Source organism: Aythya ferina, assembly GCF_964211825.1.
Source record: "Aythya ferina genome assembly, chromosome: 25".
Taxonomy (NCBI): Eukaryota; Metazoa; Chordata; class Aves; order Anseriformes; family Anatidae; genus Aythya; species Aythya ferina.
Window position 1 is genome coordinate 5,054,985 of NC_140323.1, and position 18,686 is coordinate 5,073,670.

The 18,686-nt window shown below is 61.6% G+C and overlaps 1 protein-coding gene across 6 annotated transcripts in view; it reads right to left on the reverse strand.

Moving 5' to 3' along the window:
* Window positions 1–159: 159 nt before the first annotated feature.
* SCUBE3 (signal peptide, CUB domain and EGF like domain containing 3) overlaps window positions 160–18,686 on the reverse strand; it is a 36,265-nt gene continuing 17,738 nt past the window's right edge. For 2 of the 6 annotated variants that reach the window (XM_084497974.1, XM_084497973.1), the window contains exons 7-23: window positions 16,338–16,385; window positions 12,420–12,536; window positions 10,645–10,767; window positions 9,072–9,188; window positions 7,931–8,053; window positions 7,237–7,371; window positions 6,823–6,915; window positions 6,607–6,723; window positions 6,365–6,526; window positions 6,026–6,229; window positions 5,762–5,923; window positions 5,318–5,485; window positions 5,078–5,239; window positions 4,643–4,840; window positions 4,047–4,199; window positions 3,804–3,883; window positions 160–3,609 (exon numbers count right to left, since the gene is read on the reverse strand). In XM_084497974.1, coding sequence (XP_084354100.1) covers window positions 3,460–3,609; window positions 3,804–3,883; window positions 4,047–4,199; window positions 4,643–4,840; window positions 5,078–5,239; window positions 5,318–5,485; window positions 5,762–5,923; window positions 6,026–6,229; window positions 6,365–6,526; window positions 6,607–6,723; window positions 6,823–6,915; window positions 7,237–7,371; window positions 7,931–8,053; window positions 9,072–9,188; window positions 10,645–10,767; window positions 12,420–12,536; window positions 16,338–16,385 — 2,312 coding nt within the window. In that variant the 3' untranslated portion in view covers window positions 160–3,459. The remainder of the gene's footprint in view (window positions 3,610–3,803; window positions 3,884–4,046; window positions 4,200–4,642; window positions 4,841–5,077; window positions 5,240–5,317; window positions 5,486–5,761; window positions 5,924–6,025; window positions 6,230–6,364; window positions 6,527–6,606; window positions 6,724–6,822; window positions 6,916–7,236; window positions 7,372–7,930; window positions 8,054–9,071; window positions 9,189–10,644; window positions 10,768–12,419; window positions 12,537–16,337; window positions 16,386–18,686) is intronic. The other 4 variants (XM_084497978.1, XM_084497977.1, XM_084497976.1 and 1 more) reach the window with 3 other exon arrangements.

Below are 18,686 nucleotides of genomic sequence, written 5' to 3' on the forward strand. Positions count from 1 at the left end.
AGCGGGGTCACTGCTCAGCAGTCAAGGTGGGACCCCAGGGTCCCCTTGCTCCCCCCCCAGAAGGGTCCCTCACCTCATGGGGGCAGCTCCCTGCTCCAGCAGCCTCCTTGCTCCTGGGGGTGGGCTCACATTTATAGGGTTTTGCTGTCCTTACAGGGACCAATGAAGGGTCAGGGGCTCCTCCTGCCCAGCAGCAGCTCGTGAGGACCTGATGGAGCTTTCCAGCTGGCCCCAGTCACCTTTGGGTTTAGGGGAATGGGCCCTGCTGGGGGCTCTCAGCAAGGGGTCGGTGCTGGCCCCAGTACAAGGAGCGGTTCTTGGCGGCTTTGCTTTGCTCTGGCCTAGCAGAGGGGTCCCGAACCAGTCCCCGTCCAATTTCTGGGCTAAAAATGAGATTCAGTGCATTTAATTAACGTATATAAATAAATACATTGTGTGGTGGCTGGTGGGCTGATGGCAGGCTATAGGATTTAAATTTCTGGGGAAAGAAAAAAAAAGCCCTCTACCCTTGAACAGAGCGTGTCGTAGCATCCAAGGGAACAAAACAATGAAACCAGCTCTGGAGCCTGCTGTTAGAAACCTTTAAAATAAGTGTCAGAGCCAGTTTCTGAAAGATCAACACAACACCAAGAAATTCCATTTAATAATTAAAAAAAGACAATACAAAATGCAAACATTTCTTTTTACAAAGTTCAGATACATTTTTTTTTTTTTTAATCAAGTGCAAATAACTTTATGAACTACATCTTTCTCGTTAACTTTACTCATTTTGCTGGAGATGGTAAATCACGGCCTACTGCAAAAGGCAGATATAAATATTCCAACATGAAAAAAAAAAACAAAAAACGACAGAACACACAACAACCCTTCGTTACGTTCCCCGCGTCGAGACATTCAATCCATCCGAGAGGTGGCTGGTGCCGTTTTCAGCCTTTCAAACCTTTTCTGAGTCATTTTTTGGGGGATTTGTGGTGAAAGGACCGCTCCTTCCTGGTGGCCCCGTGGACTTTTGAGGGGGTTGTTTGGGAATATTGGCGAAAAAAGAGAGGATTTGGTACCAGAGCTCTTTGTCCTTCACGCCAGGACGTGCCACCCGGCTTGCCTCTTCCAGAGCTGCCTCTGGGGAGTGGAGGTGGCCGGCGTGGGGACATGTGGCACCCAGGACAGCCCCGCAGGGCTCCCGGTGGCAGCAGCCCCGATTTTAAATCACGGAGACTGAAAAAAAAAAAACAACTAAAAAACCTGGGGGGAGGAAGGAGGGGCTGCACTGCACCGGGGCCACCAGGGCGTGCGTTCCCGGGGTGGGTTTTTTTTTGGTCCTTTTATTTCTTCTAAAATATGAAAGACCCTTTCAGCGGTCACTGCTCCGCTGCGACTACCCTAGAGCAATAAAGAAGAAGAAAAAAAAAAAAACAAAAAACTCCAAATCCCTACAACAGCTTTTGTGCATCAAAGCAGCTGCTCGCAGGCACCAACCGAGTGACAAAGAGCTCGGCCCCCAGATGTCGAGCTTCCAAGCGGGCTGGGAGCCGGGCAGCAGGAGGGACGAGCCCGCAGCTGCGATGAATCAGGGATCAGGGCAGCCTCCAGCACCCTGGGGACAAACCTCAGCCCCTCTCCGCCAGCCCTAATCCAGCCTGAGCCCCTCATAACGCCCGGGAGAAGCTCTTGGGGTCCAGATTGAGGAGGGGAAACCCGGGCCAGCAGCCAGTTTCGGCATGGACTGAGCCTGGGTCATCGAGGGGGACGTGGTGCAATAAATAATTGCTCGTTAAGAGCCTGGGGAGCGGGGCTCGCCCCATGTGAGGTCAAGGGACAGTGAGAGAAGCAGGGGTGGGGACAGGCAGCAGCAGAGCTGAGCCCCAGCCCAGCACCTTTCCTCCAGGAGCAGCAGGATGGGGTTGGGGATGGGGGGTGACAGCCGAGACCCGGTGGGAATGAGGGCTGGGGAGGAGGACAAGAGGGTGCCGGGTGGCAGCGGGGTCGGTCCCTGTACCCGGGGTCGTGTCCGGCCACGGTGACACCCACGATGCCATCGTCACCTGTGGTGCCTGCCTCTGAGGGCAGGATGGATCCCTCAGGCTCCTGCAAGCCTGGGAGGGAGCTCAGGAAATTGGTGCCATCACGTTTCCGAGGGTGGCACCTGCACCCCATGGGTGGCATCTGCACCCCGAGGTGACACCCAGCACCTGAAGGCACTTGGGAGCACAAAGCTTCCCAAGAGCCGAGGAGGGCGCAGACCCCAGTCCCTGGGGGCAGAGATGCTGGGGTCACGGGGGGGCCCCTGAGCACAGCGGGATGACAAAACCCCTGGCAAGTGGCACCAAGGAGGTGCCGTGGCCGAGGGCTGCACCTCGCCCTCCTGGCAGCCTCCGACAATCCCAAACTGCTCCGGATCAGCCCCAAAACGCGTGGCACCAATGCTGTTCACGGGCAGAGACACCTTGAGACCTCCCAAAAACTCACCCCATCACGCAGTGTGGCCAAGCCCCGCTTCCCTGCAGAGAGAGGCGTAGGCTGTCCACCAAAAGTGTTATTTTTTTGGAAAAAAATGCGGCAGAAAAGGTTCCAAGGCCTGAAAACGCCATCGCATCGCTCGCTGGCAATCCAGGGCTGGGCTTGTTTGTTTGTTTCTGTGGCAGACACACATTCTCATTTCTCAGGCAGGTATAAATATCGTAGTTTCTAGTAGAAAACAAAAACAAAACCAAAAAAACTTCCCTCTAAATAATATAAAGAAGACTCAAACGATTGCACTTAATACATATGAAAAAAAAAAAAAAAGGTAGAAAGGAGGATATCCTAGTGCACAAACATTTACTCCTGCTCTTCACAAAGCTTGCTTTTTCCGTCGACGAGTTCCTCTTTGGCAGAGCTTGCAAGAAAGTCTGGTTCCTTGGCACAAGTGTCTCCGGGGGGGGACAGGGGGGGAAGGCGGCCGGCTGAAGCCCTCCTCGGTCGCTGCAGTTTCTCTCCCGTGCAGCCAGACATTGTTCTCCGGGAACGTGGCTTGGCTTTCCTCCCACGCCGAGCACCAGTGCCCCTGTGCGCCCGCCGCCGCGCCGTCCTTTACCTTCTCCTTGTTATTTTTTAACAAAGCAGGCATCATGTTGGGTTCTTTTCCCCCATCTCCTCCGCCAAGCTGTGCTGATGGCCAGGACCCAGGAGCTGCGTTACCTCCCGCGCCGCCCTGGGTGAGCCCCGGGGTGCTGGTGGCATCGAGGAGCGGGACGGAGCCGGCGCGGAGGCGAAAAGGGAATTAAAAAGGGTTTTGGGGGAAGCTGCTTCGGAAAAGAGGAGCAGCATCGCCGGCGGCAGAGACAGAGCGTGCCGAGACATCTGCGGAGCGGGAGGTGGCGGTCCTGCCGGAGCCGAGCAGGGGGAAGGAGGAGAAGTGAAGTAAGAAGGGAGGGAGAGGAGGGTTTCCTCGGCAGCCGCGTGGCCCGGGGCGGCAGGGCGCTATTTGTAAGGCCGGAGGAAGCTGGAGACTTTGGAGCGCAGCAGCTTGATGAAGGAGCGGGGCAGCATCTCCTTGTGCTTCTCCGTGTACTTGAAGTAGTTCTGGGGGTGCGCCAGCACGTCGAAGAACGCCTTGATCAGCTTCTTGTCCTGCGGGGAAGCAGAGCCGGGGTCACCCTCCCTCCCGGTCCCGCTGGGGCAGGTCCCCAAAACCCCAGCATGACACCGAACCGAAGCAGGGAGTGTGAGTTGCACTCACACCAGGGCAGCCAGGGAAACACAAACCCCTCCAGCAGCATCCCACTAAGCCCCGGGTGACAAGGCCCACGCGGGGACGCGCTCACCTTGAGGATCTCCTGGTGGTTCTCGGAGGCGTACAGCCTGCCGTCCCGCACGATGTCCTCCACCAGCTGCTCGTAGTCCTCTGCAACACCCGAGCGAGAAACCAGCTCAGGGGACGCGGCCCCAAACCTCCACCCCCCTCCCCAGGCACTCAGCTGCCCCCCAAGGCGTGCAGATTTGGGGTCCCCGGGTAGCGGGCGAGGCAGGGAGGCGATGCCGGGCCCAGCTGCTCTCCCCGTGCTCACCATCATAGGTGACGTAGGGGATCTGGAAGCCCCGGGCGCTGTTGGCCTCGCTGGTTTTGAAGTTGATCCACAGCTTGCGAGAGCGGGCCGTGAAGGCGATGGGCCTCTCGTACGTCTGGCACGTCTCGTAGGTGGTGATGGAGGACGGCGAGGCTGCGAGGGGAACAGCCGGGGGCTGCGTGACGACCCCGGCCCCACTGCGCCAAAGCCTCAAAGGGGGCGAGGGGCAGAGCAGGGGCCCCAGGGTGGGATTGGCCACGTGCAGCGAGGCTGAGCCCCCTCCCAACCCCTCCTGTTAAATGGCAGGGATGCCCATATCCCTTCCCTGGAATGGATGGGGTTCCTTCATCCCTTCCAGAGGTTTTAACCCCAGAGAAGGTGTGCTGAAGGGCGCTCAGCCCAGCTCACCGTGCGCAGCCCTACAAACCAACAAGGCACCGAGCAGGCGGGTGACACCGATCCCCTCCCAACCACTCATTTCCTAGAAGCACCCCACCACCTCCATCCCGGGACAGGGCTTTTCCCCTTGGCATAAATCAGCTCTGCTCTGCCAAACCACGGTCTGCGCTCCCCCCGCGGCGCGCTCGGTTACCTACAGTTTTTCCGCATGACCAGGACGTCCCCGCACTCGTCCTCGGAGGGCAGGAAGATCTCCGGCACCACGATGAGGATCTTGCGCTTGGGGGGCGGGTTGATGTTCCAGGTGCACTCCACGTTGGCGGGGTAATTCCCCGGGTAGTTGGGGGACTCGATGTAGCCCGTGTACTCGCCCAGCTCACCCCCGCACTGCCGGTCTGCAAGCAAGGTGGGTGAGGGCACGGAGAGCCAGTCCCACTGGGAACCAGTGGCACGGGGACTGGGACAGCAAGGGTTTACTGGGCGGCGGGGGGGAGAGCGCTCGGTGGCACTGCTCATTGCATACCCAAATAAAATAACCCCAAAATGCTATTTGAAGGAATTATTGGCTGCTTTGGAGGAAGGATCCCAGCTCGCAGCACGCCCACCCCCCCAGAGCACCACGGCCCACTTACTTTTGCACTGGGACACGGAGGTGGAGCCGTCGAAGTCGGTGGTGGTGTTGCCGGGGCAGGCGATGCAGTAATTCTGCCGAAAATCGGGCTGGTAGGTGCCCACGGCGCAGCGAATGCAGCGGTGGACGCTGGTGTTGTAGTAGTGCCCGGGCGAGCACTGGACTGGGGAAGCGGAAAGCAAAGGGGGCTCAAAAGGGGGCACGGCCCCACGGGACCCCCCAGGGGCTGTCTCGGACCTACCTTTGGTGTCACAGTCCTGGAAGGAGAGGGCTCCCTCGTGCTTGGTGGTCAGCCCCCCGCCGCAGGGGAAGCAGAGCGCCCGCCCCACCTCGGGCTGGTAGGAGCCGCGGGGGCACGGCTGGCAGGGCTTGAAGCCGTCGGCGGAGTGCTGGCCGGGGGGGCACTGACCTGCGGGCACAGGCATCGCTGGCACCCAGCACCCACGGGTGCCCCATGCCCAGCTCCTCGCCCCGCCAGGCTCGGCAGCCCCGAGAAAATAGGAGCCAAGTGGTGGGGCCCCTCTAAAAGCTTCTCCCCTGCTCCAAAATGGGGAACTCCTGGGGGTCTCTGGCGTGCCCAGGGCTTTTCCACCTTCTGGACGGGGACTGGTGCCAGGGCACTGAGATCGCAGGGTGGGGATGTCCCCCGGGCACTCCCCCCCAGATCCCCTCCGTGCCCCCTTACCTGTGCAGCCGGTGATGTTGGTGGCTCCCACGGGGCCAAAGGCGTCGCTGCGGGGACACAGGTCGCAGGAGAGCTGCCCTTCCTTCTCCTGGTAGGTGCCCGAGGGGCAGGGGACGCACTGCTCCGTCTGCCCGTGGTAATAGGTTCCCTGCGAGCAGCTAACTGAGAGCCAGGGGTGGAGGTGAGCGGCACGGCAGGGGGATATCCCTGGGGGGGGGGGACACATGCCAGCCCCCTCCCCGGCTCCCCGTGGTGCCCCCTTACCACACTTGGTGCCCAGGCGCTGCTGGCCCGGCCCGCAGCTCTCCTGCCGCTCGGGGGCCACGCTCAGCTTCCTCGCCACCTCGTACTCCATCCCGGCGAAGCGCAGCAGGAACCGCTCCTGGTTGATGGATTTCTTCAGGGCTTTGATGGCCGACTTGAGCTTCTTCTCCACTTTCTGCCGCAGGCAGTGCAGGTTGCAGCTGGCTGGGTGCGCGGGGGGGAAAGAGGGACGGCGGCGATAAGGGGGAAACCCATCGGGATCCCACACCCCACCCCAGCGGGACACCAAGGACCACTTGGGCTCTCCTTCCTGCCCCCAAACACCCACGCCGTGCCCACCTGTGGTCTCCTCCGGCTTGATCTCGGCCTCAAACTCCAGCGTGATGCGCGTCACCTCCTTGCCGGAGGAGTTGCGCGCCCGCCGGCCCTTCCCTTTCTTGGACGAGTCGCACTTGAGGTTGACGAAGGCAACCTGGCAGTCGGAGCAGGGTGCAGCACCGCCTGCATGAGGGGGGGACAAGTCAGGGCCCCGTCTGTGCCGGGGGGGACACATGGGAGCACCCCCTCTGACCCTCCCTCACCTTGCGCCCCGGCCTTCCCCGCCTCGTCCTGCTTGCCCTTGGCCCGCGGGTGCAGGTGGCACTTGGCGTCCTTGATCTTGAAGGAAGCTTTCTGCTTGATTGGCGCAACGACAGCCTCTAAAAGAAAAGGCGGGTGCTGAACCAGCCGGGGGGCACGAGGGGCAGCACGGGGGGGTTTTTTTAGGGGAGGGGGGTGGCTGCTCGGAGCCCCCTTACCGAGGCACTGCTGGCTGCTGTTGGCCGGTCTCTGCTGGCTGCCCTGCCGCAGCACGGGCGTCCCGCAGCTCACGGTGTAGCTGCTGTCTGACTCTGTGGGAAGGAGGAGCGGGCATTGGGGGTGCCCCTCGGTGCTGAGCCCCCCCTGGTGCAGCCACACGGTCCCTACAGGGCAGCGGTGGTTGCCCCAAGGGGGTGCAGAGACCCTGGGGGGCAGCACCCAGCACCCCACCGCCCGGCTCCTGCGCTGCGCAAACCCATCCCGAGGAGCCAAACTCAGCCAGGAAAAAAACCCACAAACACTCCTTTTCCCTCATCCCAGGGCTCGGGACCTCAGGGTGCTCCGCCGGCTGCTCCTCTGCCCCCAGTTTGGGCCAGGCAGGGAGATGGGGACCCCCCCGAGCCCCCCCGTACCTGGCTGGAAGCGAGCCTTGGAGGCGCAGGTGAGGGCGCAGCTGTCCTTCTTGCCCGTCTTGTTGCAGGTGAGGGTGGCCCGCGGCGGCACGGAACCTGACAGGCATTTCACCAGCTCTGAGGGACACGCACCAGCTGGTGACGACAAGCGGGGACGCCCGTGGGTGGCACAGAGCCACGGAGGGACCCCCTCGTCCCCCCTCAGCTGGCGGCACAGTGCAGCTTGGGGCCCCGGGAGCAGCATCCCACCCACCGGCCCAGCTCCTCCTTGAGCTGTCACTGCTGGGATTTCAGGATTTTTAGGGCAGAGCTGCACTTTGCTGAGTCTTTCCCCAGTGAAGGGGAGTGGGCGGGTGCCAGAGCACAGCCAGGGCCACAAAAATCATTCATTTAGGGGCACCTGCTGGGGCACGAGCTCACGGCCAGCCCCAAGCACGGTCCATAAATCAACGGCCATAAGTCCATAAATCAGGACAGAGGGAGCAGGACAACACATCCCGTCCCATCTAGACCCGTGCCATACAGACAAGGGACCCCAGACAAAACCACCCTGCTCTGGAGCATCCCTGCAGCGGGATGCCCCAAATCCCAGCACGCCACCCACTGACAGCCATGGTGGGGGCCGTGGGGTTTCGGCACCCCCCAAGGCTGTGCTGGAGCATCCCTGGCAGCAGCAGGCCCTGCCCCGACGTACCTACGCAGTCCTTTTTGTTCCAGTGCAGCTTGCAGCCAGGGGGACAGGTACACTGGTAGCTGCCGGGCGTGTTGATGCAGCCGAATTTGCAGCCCCCGCGGTTGATGCTGCATTCGTCCACATCTGGGGGGACACGGGGAGAGGTCAGGGGGGCAGAGCGGGACCCCTGTGATGCTGAATCGCCCCCAGAGCGGGATTTTGGATGGCCAAAGTGCACAAACCCTGTGCCCCAGCAGGGTGCTTCCAGCTCTGCCTCCTCCCAGCAGCCGCCCCAGCTCCACAGCCCCAATTTGGGGGGGGGTTCGAGGGAAGCCCCAGCCGGTGGCACCCCCAAGGGCAGGGGCCGGGCGGCGGCGGGTGCAGCCCACCCAGGCTGAGCCCGGCCCCACGGCAGGCTGGGGAGCTGCGGGGGGCAGCAGACAGAGCTGACATGGAAGCATTTAGCAGCCCAATTCAAAAGGCAGCTGCTTGGCAGCCCGGCCCCTCTCCCCGCTGCTCCCCTCCAGCACGGCCCCTCCGCGGGGGGACCCCCGACCCCAGCCCAAAACGGGGCACAAACCTGGTCAGCCCCCCCCCATCTCCCTGGGGCTGTCACCTCTCCCTGCTGCGGACCCCATGAGGCTCAGTTCCAACCCCAAGCAGCCACCGGGGGTCTCAGGAGGGTCACCCCCTCCCCTGCCACGACCCCTCTCCGGCACCCCCCGCGCATCCCATCTGCTCCCCGCATCCCGGGGCGCCGCACGCCCCCGCCCTTGGGAGCCAGCCTGAGCTCAAACCGAGCTCAGCCCCTTTTGATGTTCCCCTTCCCAACCCCGTCCCAGCTCCCTGCCAAAAACGCCGGGGATTTCTCCCCTCTCCGCCGCTGCAGACAAGTCGCAAGCTGTTCCTGTCGCCCCGTTTGAAGTCGCAGACACCAGCCCCTGGCTGCGCGCGCCCTCCCCACCCGGCCCCGGCACCGGGTGCACGGCGGGGACACGGGGCAGCCCCCCCGGGACCCTCCAAACCAGCCCTCGGGGACAGCCCCAGGGGGCTCACGGCGACCATGCCGTGGGGCTGCCCCGTTTCTGGGTGTCCCGAGTGCTCCCCCCCAGGACCCCGAACCCATCGGGGAGGTGGGGACCCAGCACCCGCCCGGCCCTACCTCCGCAGTGGGTGAGGCCGTACAGCGTGTAGCCCTTGTTGCAGAGGCACTGGAAGCTGCCGGGGGTGTTGATGCAGAGGTGGTCGCAGGTGCGGTCGAACGAGCACTCGTCGATGTCTGGGGAGGGGGGAAAAAGGCAAGGTGGGGAGCTGAGGGCTGGCACGGTCCTCCCCCACCTCCTGCAGCAAACAGGGGGGCTGCGCTGGGATGCTCTGGGATGCACTGGGATGCTCTGGGACCCCATGTCCCACCCTTCCTGCCTCCAAGCTCCCTCCCTGCACGGTCCAGCTGCTGCCAGAGCATCTGCAGCCCACCACACCGATGTCCTTCCCCCTCCAAACTCCTGCGGCCCCTCCGCACCCAAAACGTGCCAAACCATGCCCTCGGCACGGCTGCGGGGGCCCTTGGGTGCTGCCCGGCGGGCAGGGCTGTTGCACGGGCACGTCCTGCCCCGGGACGGTGCCAGAGCTGTCTCCGCACCCCCGCGGGGCACCTCTCGAGGGCTGGGCGGCCCCGGCTGCGCGGGTGAGCCCAGCCCGGTGGGTTTGATCCTCGTTTCATTGGCTTCATTAAGTTAATTGCCGCGCTCACGTCAAACTTGCAAGAGCGCGCGGCACCTGGACGGAGATGAAAGAGGTCTCAGCCCTGGAGCGTCGGCAAGCCCTGCGCCCCCCTGCTGGGGCCAGAGCCTGAGCTTTTGGCTTGCAGCAGCTGCGTTCGAGCACTGCCCTCGGCTCGGGGCATGGGGGGAGCCCCGCGCCTCCCCAAAACTGCCCCGCAACCTGTGGTGCCGCGCCCTGGCACGCAGTGGCAAGGTTTGGTGAGATTTTGCAGGACATCGGGGTGGGGAGAGGAAGGTGGGAAAGCTGTGCTGAGCAGGAGACACAGCCCTCCCTTCTTCCCTCTGACTGATGGGGAAGGAGGAAAACCTGGCAAAGGCACCCAAAGCCTCGCTCTGCATCCAGAGCGTGGCCCCAAGTGGGGAGCAGCCCAGGCTATGGGACGGGCAGGCAGGATTCAGCCTGTGGAACGGCCTGGAGCTGTGCCAGGGGAGGTTGAGGTGGGCAATGAGGAGCCATTTCTGCTCAGACAGAGCGGGCAGGCGTTGGGACAGGTTGCCCAGGGAGGTGGGGGAGTCCCCGTCCCTGGGGGGGCTCCAGGAGAGGTTGGGGCTGGTGCTTGGGGACACGGCTCAGTGGGGACAGTGGAGGGGGGTGCTTGGAGCAGGTGACCCTGGGGGGCTCCTCCACCCCTGATGACTGTGTGATTCTTCCCATCACCAGCCCCAGGAACACAACGGCCTTGAGCACAGCCCAGCCCCTGAGGTGAAAATCACTGGTGTGCGAGCACACGTGCTGTAGCAGCGAGTTTAGGTGACGCCGTTGTGAGATCCCCAGCAAAAAATCATGCAATAAAAAAAAAAAAAAGCTCACAAGAAGCCGAGCAGGGTGGGCGCTGAGCTGTGCCCACCCAGGGCAGGATCCCTGCTTGGGGACGGGACCACAGAGGGAGGGACAGGGACGAAGGGCAGGGAGAGGCGAGGGCTGCGTGCCCGGGTCCCCAGCGCCCTCACCTTGGCAGTTCCTCTCGTTGATGAGCAGCTTGTAGCCCTTCTTGCAGCTGCACTCGAAGCTGCCCACCGTGTTCCTGCAGATGTGGTCGCAGCCCCCGTTGTTGAGCCGGCACTCGTCGATGTCTGGTGGGGACAGGACAGGGACACCCCTTGCACCCCGGGCTGGTGACCGTGGCCACCCCCGGGGGCGTTTGGTCCTCCCCAAACCTCCCGGCTCTGCCCCTGGGCCCTGACCCCAGCAGGATGGTGCCAGAGACCTGTGGGATTTGCTGGGCACCCTTTGCTGGGCCATTTTTTTTCTTGCCATCGCCAAGGCTGAAAACGACGACGTGCCATAACTGCAGAGAGCGCTGGGAACCTGGAAAGAGGCTGGCCGGGAGATGTAATTTTTTCCCCCCTTTTTTTTTTTTTCTTTTCCCCTCCTAAACACAAAATTTACTGCTAGGAAATGCCCTGTAAAATAGAAGGGGAGCAGGAAGAGGTGGCTGTCTTCCCCGGCTCCCCGGCCCCCCGCTGCTAATGCTGGGGCGACAGCTCTGCCTCTCTGGGGCCGAGGCTTTCCCTTTATTATCGCGGGGGAACCGGCTGTAAAACAGCTCGCAATTGTAATAAAACCCCCAGACGCAGGGGATATGGCTCCAGGTTATTGCACTTTCCTGGAAACTGCCGAATCGGAGGGGCAGCGGGCGCTGAAAAAATAACAAGGGGGCAGGGGGCTTCTGGAATCAGTCAGCAGGTAGACAGCTCGCGGCGGGCCGGGGCTTTGCTTTCAACCAGGGTCAAGTTCCTGGAGCTGCCGAGAGACAAAACGCAGGCACTGCCCCGTCCTGCCCCGGGGTCACCGCGTCCCCTGCACCCGGGTGCACGCGAGGGGCTTCTCCCCTGGCCGACGCACGGGGACGAGGACGTCCCTGGGAGTGTGAAGGGCTTTGCAGCACCCCAAAGCGTCGCCCACGCGGGACCCGGTGCTTGAACTCGGCCAGCAGACCCGGCAGTCACCCCACAGAGCCGCAGTGGGACCCACGCACCCCAAATTGCCTCTAACTTGACCCAAATTACCCTTTCCAGGGGGGTTGGGGTCAACCGCGGCACCTTTAGCAAGGAGGGTCCCATTGCCAGCTCCGAAGGAGCAAAAACAAGGGGGTGCCATCACCCTGCAGCCACGGTCACTGGGATTTCCCCACCCTCTGCAGCAACCCCTGTGGCCGCCGGTCCCTAAAGCACCCCCAGGGTTGGGGCAGCCAGATGGGGGCTTCGACTGAGAGCCCCCGGCACCGTGTGGTTGGGGCAGGGGGGGCTTCAGGGCTGTGCTGGGTCCCCAGCGAGCCCCAGGGGACACGGGGTGGGGGGTAAGGGGCTGAGCTGGGTCCCTGAGAGTCCCCTGGGGATCCTGAGCCCTGGCCAGGCCGTGGGGAGGGCGAGCAGCTCCCCTTGTGTGCATGGTGCCAGGTTTGCAGGACAGGGCGCTGATGCATTTTGACACGTCTTAAAAAAGACAAAGAGATCACAATTTGGGATTTTCCCATCTCAGCAGACACCCAAAAAGCTTTGCAAACCTGGCCTCAGCTCGTCAGATCCTCCCTCGAGTAGAACACCCGTGGGTGCCCACCGCACCCCAGGAGCCCCACAGAGGGGTGTTCCCCCTTCTCCACCCCTGGCTGCAAGCACGATTCAAGCAAACACCGTGGGGAACGTGGAGCTGAGCCAAACCCGAGCCTTTTTGAAGGGCTCCGAGGACACAGATGAAAGCTCCCAAGGGCAGAGCACCTTCCTACCTTTGCACGTCTTCCTGTCGGGCTGGAGCATGAAGCCCATGGGGCAGCTGCAGTGCACGCCCGTGGCCGCGTCGTGACACTTGCTGTCGCAGCCTCCGTTGTTCACGGCACACGTTTCTGCAGGGAGAAAGAGAAAAACAGAAAAACCCGGGGGTGAGGCTCACGCTGCCCAAAACGTGCTGCTGCTGCTCAGGGGAGAGGCAGAGGCTGTGACCCTCCCTGCTCGGCTGCATCAGCCCTGGGCTCTTGGCGTAGCGCAGTCAAGGAGCCCCCCAGTTAATAACCCCCCTGAGCACACGAAGGGAGTGCTTTGGGGTTGAGGCACGGCACGATTTCAGCTCAGGGCTCGGCTGCACACCCGCTGCATTTTCCACCTCAGCAGCGCTCGGTGCCTTTATAACTCCTGGCTGCTGCTCTCCATGGGTTTTGGCTGCGAGCTCCTTGGCTCATCCCAGGCTGCAGGCAGGGAAAAGCACCCAGATTTCTCGGTGTCTGTCCTAGCCCCTGCAGAAGCCTCCTGCCTCCCAGCAATCAGCACTTTAGAAGTGGGCAGAGGCTGGTGGCACGGCCGGGGCGCACGGGAACAGCGGCTCCACGGAGGCAGAGGGAGAAGCAGCTCTGCAGGATTAATCCTGCTATGCTCAGCTCCCAGCTGGCAAATGGTCCTGTGTCCCCCAAGAAAAGGATCAGGTGAGATCAAAGATTGGCCGCCCCGAGGTGGAGGAATTGCCTCTCCCAGTTACGCCCCAGCAGGGTGAGGCTTCGGGGCTTTTCTGCCACCAGGCAGGAGCTGGGGATGGGGCTTGGTGAAGGGGCAGCATGGTGTAAGCCCGACCAGCAGGAGGCTCGGCCAGAAACACCGTGAAAAATAAAGAGAAAAAAGCTTTTGGACTCCTTGGGAGACTCAAAGCAACCCTCATGGTGCAAGCAGGCGACAGATCTGCAGGTTGTGGCTGGAGAACCCAGCACCACTCATGGGGACACCCAGGGACGGTTTCTAAGATGTTCACCCCCAAAACGCCCAGGCACAGTTCCAAGCTTTTCACCCCAAAACGCCCAGGGCTGTCACAATTCAGGCGTGCAAAACACACTCAGAGGGCGTGCACGGTCCCGGTCCCACACCAGATGCACCCCAGCACCCCCAGAGCACTCAGCCATTGCTCCCACCCTCACTAAAGCCCCACGGCTCGCTCCGAGCTCCAATTCCCACAAAATCCACTCCCAACATTTGTACATCCCACGTTCGTGTCCCCTGTCCCCAAGTGTCACCCACTGGCAGGCTCAGCCCAGCTGGGTGCCCTGGCCAGTCCAACGTCGCAGGCTAATTCGGGCGAGGTTTTGTAAAATTAGAACACACACACACACGCAGGCAGCATCAGTGGAAAAAAAATCTGGTTTAGAAAAAAAAAAAAAAAAGCTAATTATTTCAGTATTATCAAAGTCAGCTGTTGCTGGTAAAACTAGAAGGGACACTAATTTAAATGAGGCATTTTCAGCTTGACAGCTTCCCTGTGAGATCAATCTTCAATTTTGCTCCTAACCACCAGAACAATGGCTCGGAGTGCATTAAGTTGTTCACAAAGGGTAATAAAGTATTCCTTTCAGAGGGCTGGTCGCTCGGATAAATGAGGCGCTCGGGCTTCAAGGAACCCGACATGAAAATGCCTTGAAGAAATTCCTTGGAAAGAGCAAAACCCCAGGTCCTGCCGCTCCTTGCGAGAGCCGCGTGGGGCACAAACGGCTGAGCCACGCAGCCCCTCGCTGCAGGGCGACGGAGCTGGGATCGTTCTGTGCTCGTCTTGCCGCTGCTATTTTTATGATGTCCCATAATAAGAGAACAAAGGGACCAGCTCGCGAAATGAATGGCCAGCGCGATTACAAAACGGCCAGGGAGGGATTTGTGCAGATACGGGTCCCGCAGCCAGGTCCTCACGGCGCACGCAGCCTGGCCACGATGGGGCCAGCGGCGTTACGCCGAGGGGAAGGGAAACTTCATGGGGGCTCGATTAAAAATTGAACTCGGCCTTTGCCCCAGCAGCTCATGCACAGGGAGCCCCGGGAGGGTTGGTTTAGCAGGGTCGCTGCAGAGATGCAACGATGTGCTCAGAGCAAACACTGCTTTTGGGGTGACCGAGGAGCACGGCTCCCTTCTCACCTCCCAGCCCCTTTGGGACTTTTGGCTGGGCTTTGCAGCGAGCCCTCCCCACCACCCCATGCAGGATGCGGCCGGTGCACGAGGGGGGCTGAGCAACCCCAGCTGGGACACCACAGCAAAGGGGGGGGGCGCATCCCAGGGCTTGCAAAAAAAGCTTTTGTGAGCAGACCACGGGCTCCTGGGGTACCTGAGAGGCAGAGAAGGGTTGGGGCCGGGTGCTGTGGGGCTGTTCGGGAGCCGGCCCTGGGAGAGGAGCATTGTTTGGTGGTGCTGGCAGCCCGGGGGCTGCTGCGAGCCTGGCGCGAGCCAGCGTGAGTCACCGAACCACACAGGGCTTTGGCGAGGGCCCCCGTCGCTCGGGGAGGGAGAAGACAAAGCAGCTTGTGCGCACACAAACGCTCCCACACACACACACACACACACACACACACACACTTGCTCCATCCCAGCCTCGCTGTGCCACGACCATGCCCCTGCATCGCCCCGATCCACACCGGGTCCAAGCGCGCCCTCCCTGCCCGCACGCACTCCGTCTTCGCCTCCACCCACAGGGAAACGTCAGCCCCGAGAGCTTTCTGAGATAACTGTGGTGCAATCGGGGTGATTAGGAGCAGCTCTGCTCAGCACAGTGACAGCCCTGAGCTGAAGGTCCCCCCCCAAAGGGAAGAAGCCTGGGGGAAGGCTCTGCAGAGCCCCCCGAAGCAGAAAGTGGGGAGCTGCACACCTGAGCGCACCGGGAGGCTGCGTGCACCCAGCACGTCCCCAGTCGGGAGGTTTTGTGCTCCCAGCACGTCCCCGATCGAGCCTCCGGGCTGCAGGCGAGGTGCTGAGCCCTCAGCACCCCCCATGTCCTGGCTGGCAGAGCAGAGGCGTCCCCTGGCCTCGGGGCAGGGCTTGAACCTTGCTGGTGCCACAGCGATTGCGAGGAAACCCCCAGGGAAGCAGCCACGGTGACAAGCCTGAGCAAAGCTCGCTGTGAGAGAGCCTCCGAGCAATTTGTCAGCACGGCGAGCAGCCACGCTGGGACACGCCAGGTCCCCAAATGTCCCCACCTGTGCCTGCATCAGTCTGTGAGCAGGGGGAGCTCCAGGATGGGGTAACTTTGGGAGAGCCCGGGGAGCAGTGCGGTGTCACCCGGAACTGGGGTGGCTCCTGGGGACCTGTGGTGATGGTGTGGGGGCTCCTGGGCACGGGGAGGGAGCGGTGTCACTGTGGGGTGCTGCTTGAGGGCTCCCCAGCAGAAAGCATCGAGGGAGCAAGTCCTGCCCTGTGTTGGGCACACCAGGCTTTTGGCACGGCTCCTGTAAATGCCTTTTTTTAACTGCTCCAATGCACGGGTGGCAACTGCTCCCACCTTTGCTACGGCTGCAGAGACAGGCACGAGCATCTCCCCCCTCACACAGCCCCAGGGACGCCGCTGGCCACTTCTGACCGGGTGCCTTGGCCGGGGTTTGGGGACAAACACCACAAACATCGCTGGGAAGAAAACCATCACCCCATGCCCGGGCAAGGTGAGCGCCCCGCGTCATGCAAGCACAGCCAGGGAAGGGGTTTTGCTCTCTCTCTCCCCAAAAGCAGAGGCTGTTTGCAGCCCGAGGCCGGGTTGGAAAGCAGCAGCAGGGGATGGTTAGTGGGGCTGGAGGCCGTGCGAAGCGAGGCATGCAGTTAGTCCGCCCGCTCAGCCCCCCGAGTTACGGCCTGGAGGTGAGAGCACCCCTGCGGTTAGATCCCCTCGCGGAGATAGAGAGAACAAAAATATTTACCATTAGAAAACGTCTCAAGGATAACGTGTTGCTGGAAGTGTCTCTCCCCTGTTTGACATTATAAAAAAGTGATTTAGAAACAGTGTCCAGCAAGGAGCTCGTTTGGTGTCACACGTCAATTACTGCTACTCTGCTGCCTCTGAGCCTGGGGGAAATGGGCCCTTATTTATTTTTTTCTCCCCCACCTCCCAGAAGAACCAAAATCTGGGTTTCGTGCTATCCAACTCCTCCATCACCCTATCCAAAGTCACCCCCAGCCTCTCCAAGCCCCCGCTGGTTTCACGCTCTGCTTCGGGCTGACCGTGGGCTTGAGGACCGCGGCAGGCACGGGACAAAGCAGGTTATGAGGAGCATTAGTGTGGAGCCCGTTAGTCCCAGGGAATGATTCCTCGCTCCCAAGAGAGCAAAATTAGTGCTCACCTGAGTGGCTGCAAACACAGGGAGGGGGCAGACAGGCAAGGAAAGACCCCAGCCCACCGGGTGCGCTGGGACCCTCGGATTTAGCAGCAAAGCTGGCTGAGGCGATGGGAGCCCAAATTGGGGTGCTTGGGGTGCTCGGTTTCCCCCTGTGCTGGTGGACCCAGTGCTGGGAGCTCTCAAGGGGATGTCTGGGGAGTGGTTTTGGGAGCCGTGGCACTGAGCTGGGAGTTGTCCCTCCTCATCCTGGTCAGTGTGGGGAGGGGACGAGGCGCCCCAGCACCTGGGTTTGTCCCCACGCAGGGCTGGAGTCCTGCACCCACGGGACGGAGCGGAGCCGACCGTGTCCCTGCTCGATGAGAAGCAACGCCGGGTCCACGCGGAGGGGAGAGAGGAGAAAAGGGAAAAGAGAGGAGGAGGAAATCCAGCTCGCCCTGTGCCCACGCTGTGCCAGGGGGCTCAAACCAAGGGCAGGGGACCCATCAGCGAGGCCACAGAGCTCCCGCGGCTCTGCAGTGCCAAGAAGGGACCAGACCTCATTCTCCTGTTGAGGCCAGCTTGCCCAGAGCAGCACACACGGTGACACCACAGCCATCCGCCTCGTGTCCCCAAGCTCTTTTTATCCCTGCCCAGAGCCCTTCCATCCACCCCAAGGCCTCTTTGCTCTGCTCTTCCCACCCCCGATCCGGCACCGCCACCAGCGCCGTCCCCGCTCCTCGGCACCGTCCCGGCACTGTCCCCGCTCTGCAAAGCACGGGAGCATCGTGCACACTGCCGCCAAGCACGGCTCAGGAAATCTGCCATAAAACTCGAGCCGGATTCGGTTTCCTTCTCCATCTAATCGCATTTCCTGCCCATCCACATCTCCCGCTCCGGGCTCATCCCGCTGCTGGTGCTCAGCACCCCGCCTCAGCCCTCTGCGCCCCAAACGGCAGCGGGAGGGGAGCTGTGCTGCGAGCATCAGCCTCGCCTTACAAATCCTCCCAGAAAGCAAAAAATCCACAGCCACAAAACCACAACGGCCGGGTTCGCATCTCCCCGAGGGCGCCGTACCCAGCGGGGCTGCCCTGACCCGATGCTGCACGGTGCTTTAGCTGGGAGGGCGATTTGTTGCGCTTTTTTTTTTTTTTTTTTTCCCTCTTCTTCTTCTTTTAAGGCTGCTTTTAGAGCACAAACATAAATATCCAAGGTCAGTGGCCTCCCCTCCCCGCTCCCCATCCCCCTCGATGCTGCAGACATGTTGGGAGCCATTAGGGCTGGCCCCGGTTCGCTCAGAGGCATGTTATTCATTATCCGCGTTTTTAAAAGCAGCAATAAAAAGCGGAAAAATGAAAAACACCGGCCGTGGCCTAATGAAACTGCCACTCAGAGGGGCTGCTCGTGCTTCCTGCCGCGTGGTGTGATCTGAAGGGAACCTGGGCCGGGGGCCTGCCCCAGCAGCCCATCAAACGCACCGCGTTCGATTTCAAAGCCCGCAGCCCGGGGAGAGAGTTTGCGTTCCCCTCGCTGGAAACTTTATTCCCCTTGAAACGATGAAATATTTCGGAGGAAATGGAGAAGGAGAAGAGGGGAGGGGGCAGAGCTGGGAGCACCGGGGCGCTGGGAGAGCGGGGCAGGCTGTTTGCTGAGCCCCAGCCATAAAACAAAGCCGGGTGGTTATAAATATCCGAGCAGGTACCTCAGCCTCTGTCTCGGCTGTAAATCTGTCGGCTGGGCTTCCCCAGGGCACAATCCTGCCCTGGTCCTGCTGGGGTTGGGGTCCAGGACCCCCCCCAGGGTGGACACGGAGCAGAACGGGGCTGTCCCGTGGTGCAGGGAGATGGGGCAGCAACACCCGGCGCTGCGGGGACGGGGAGGGGATCAGAAGCAGCCCAGGGATTTTGAGCTGATGCTGCTCTCAAAACTCTTGGTCACAGTGCTTAATTTCCCCCC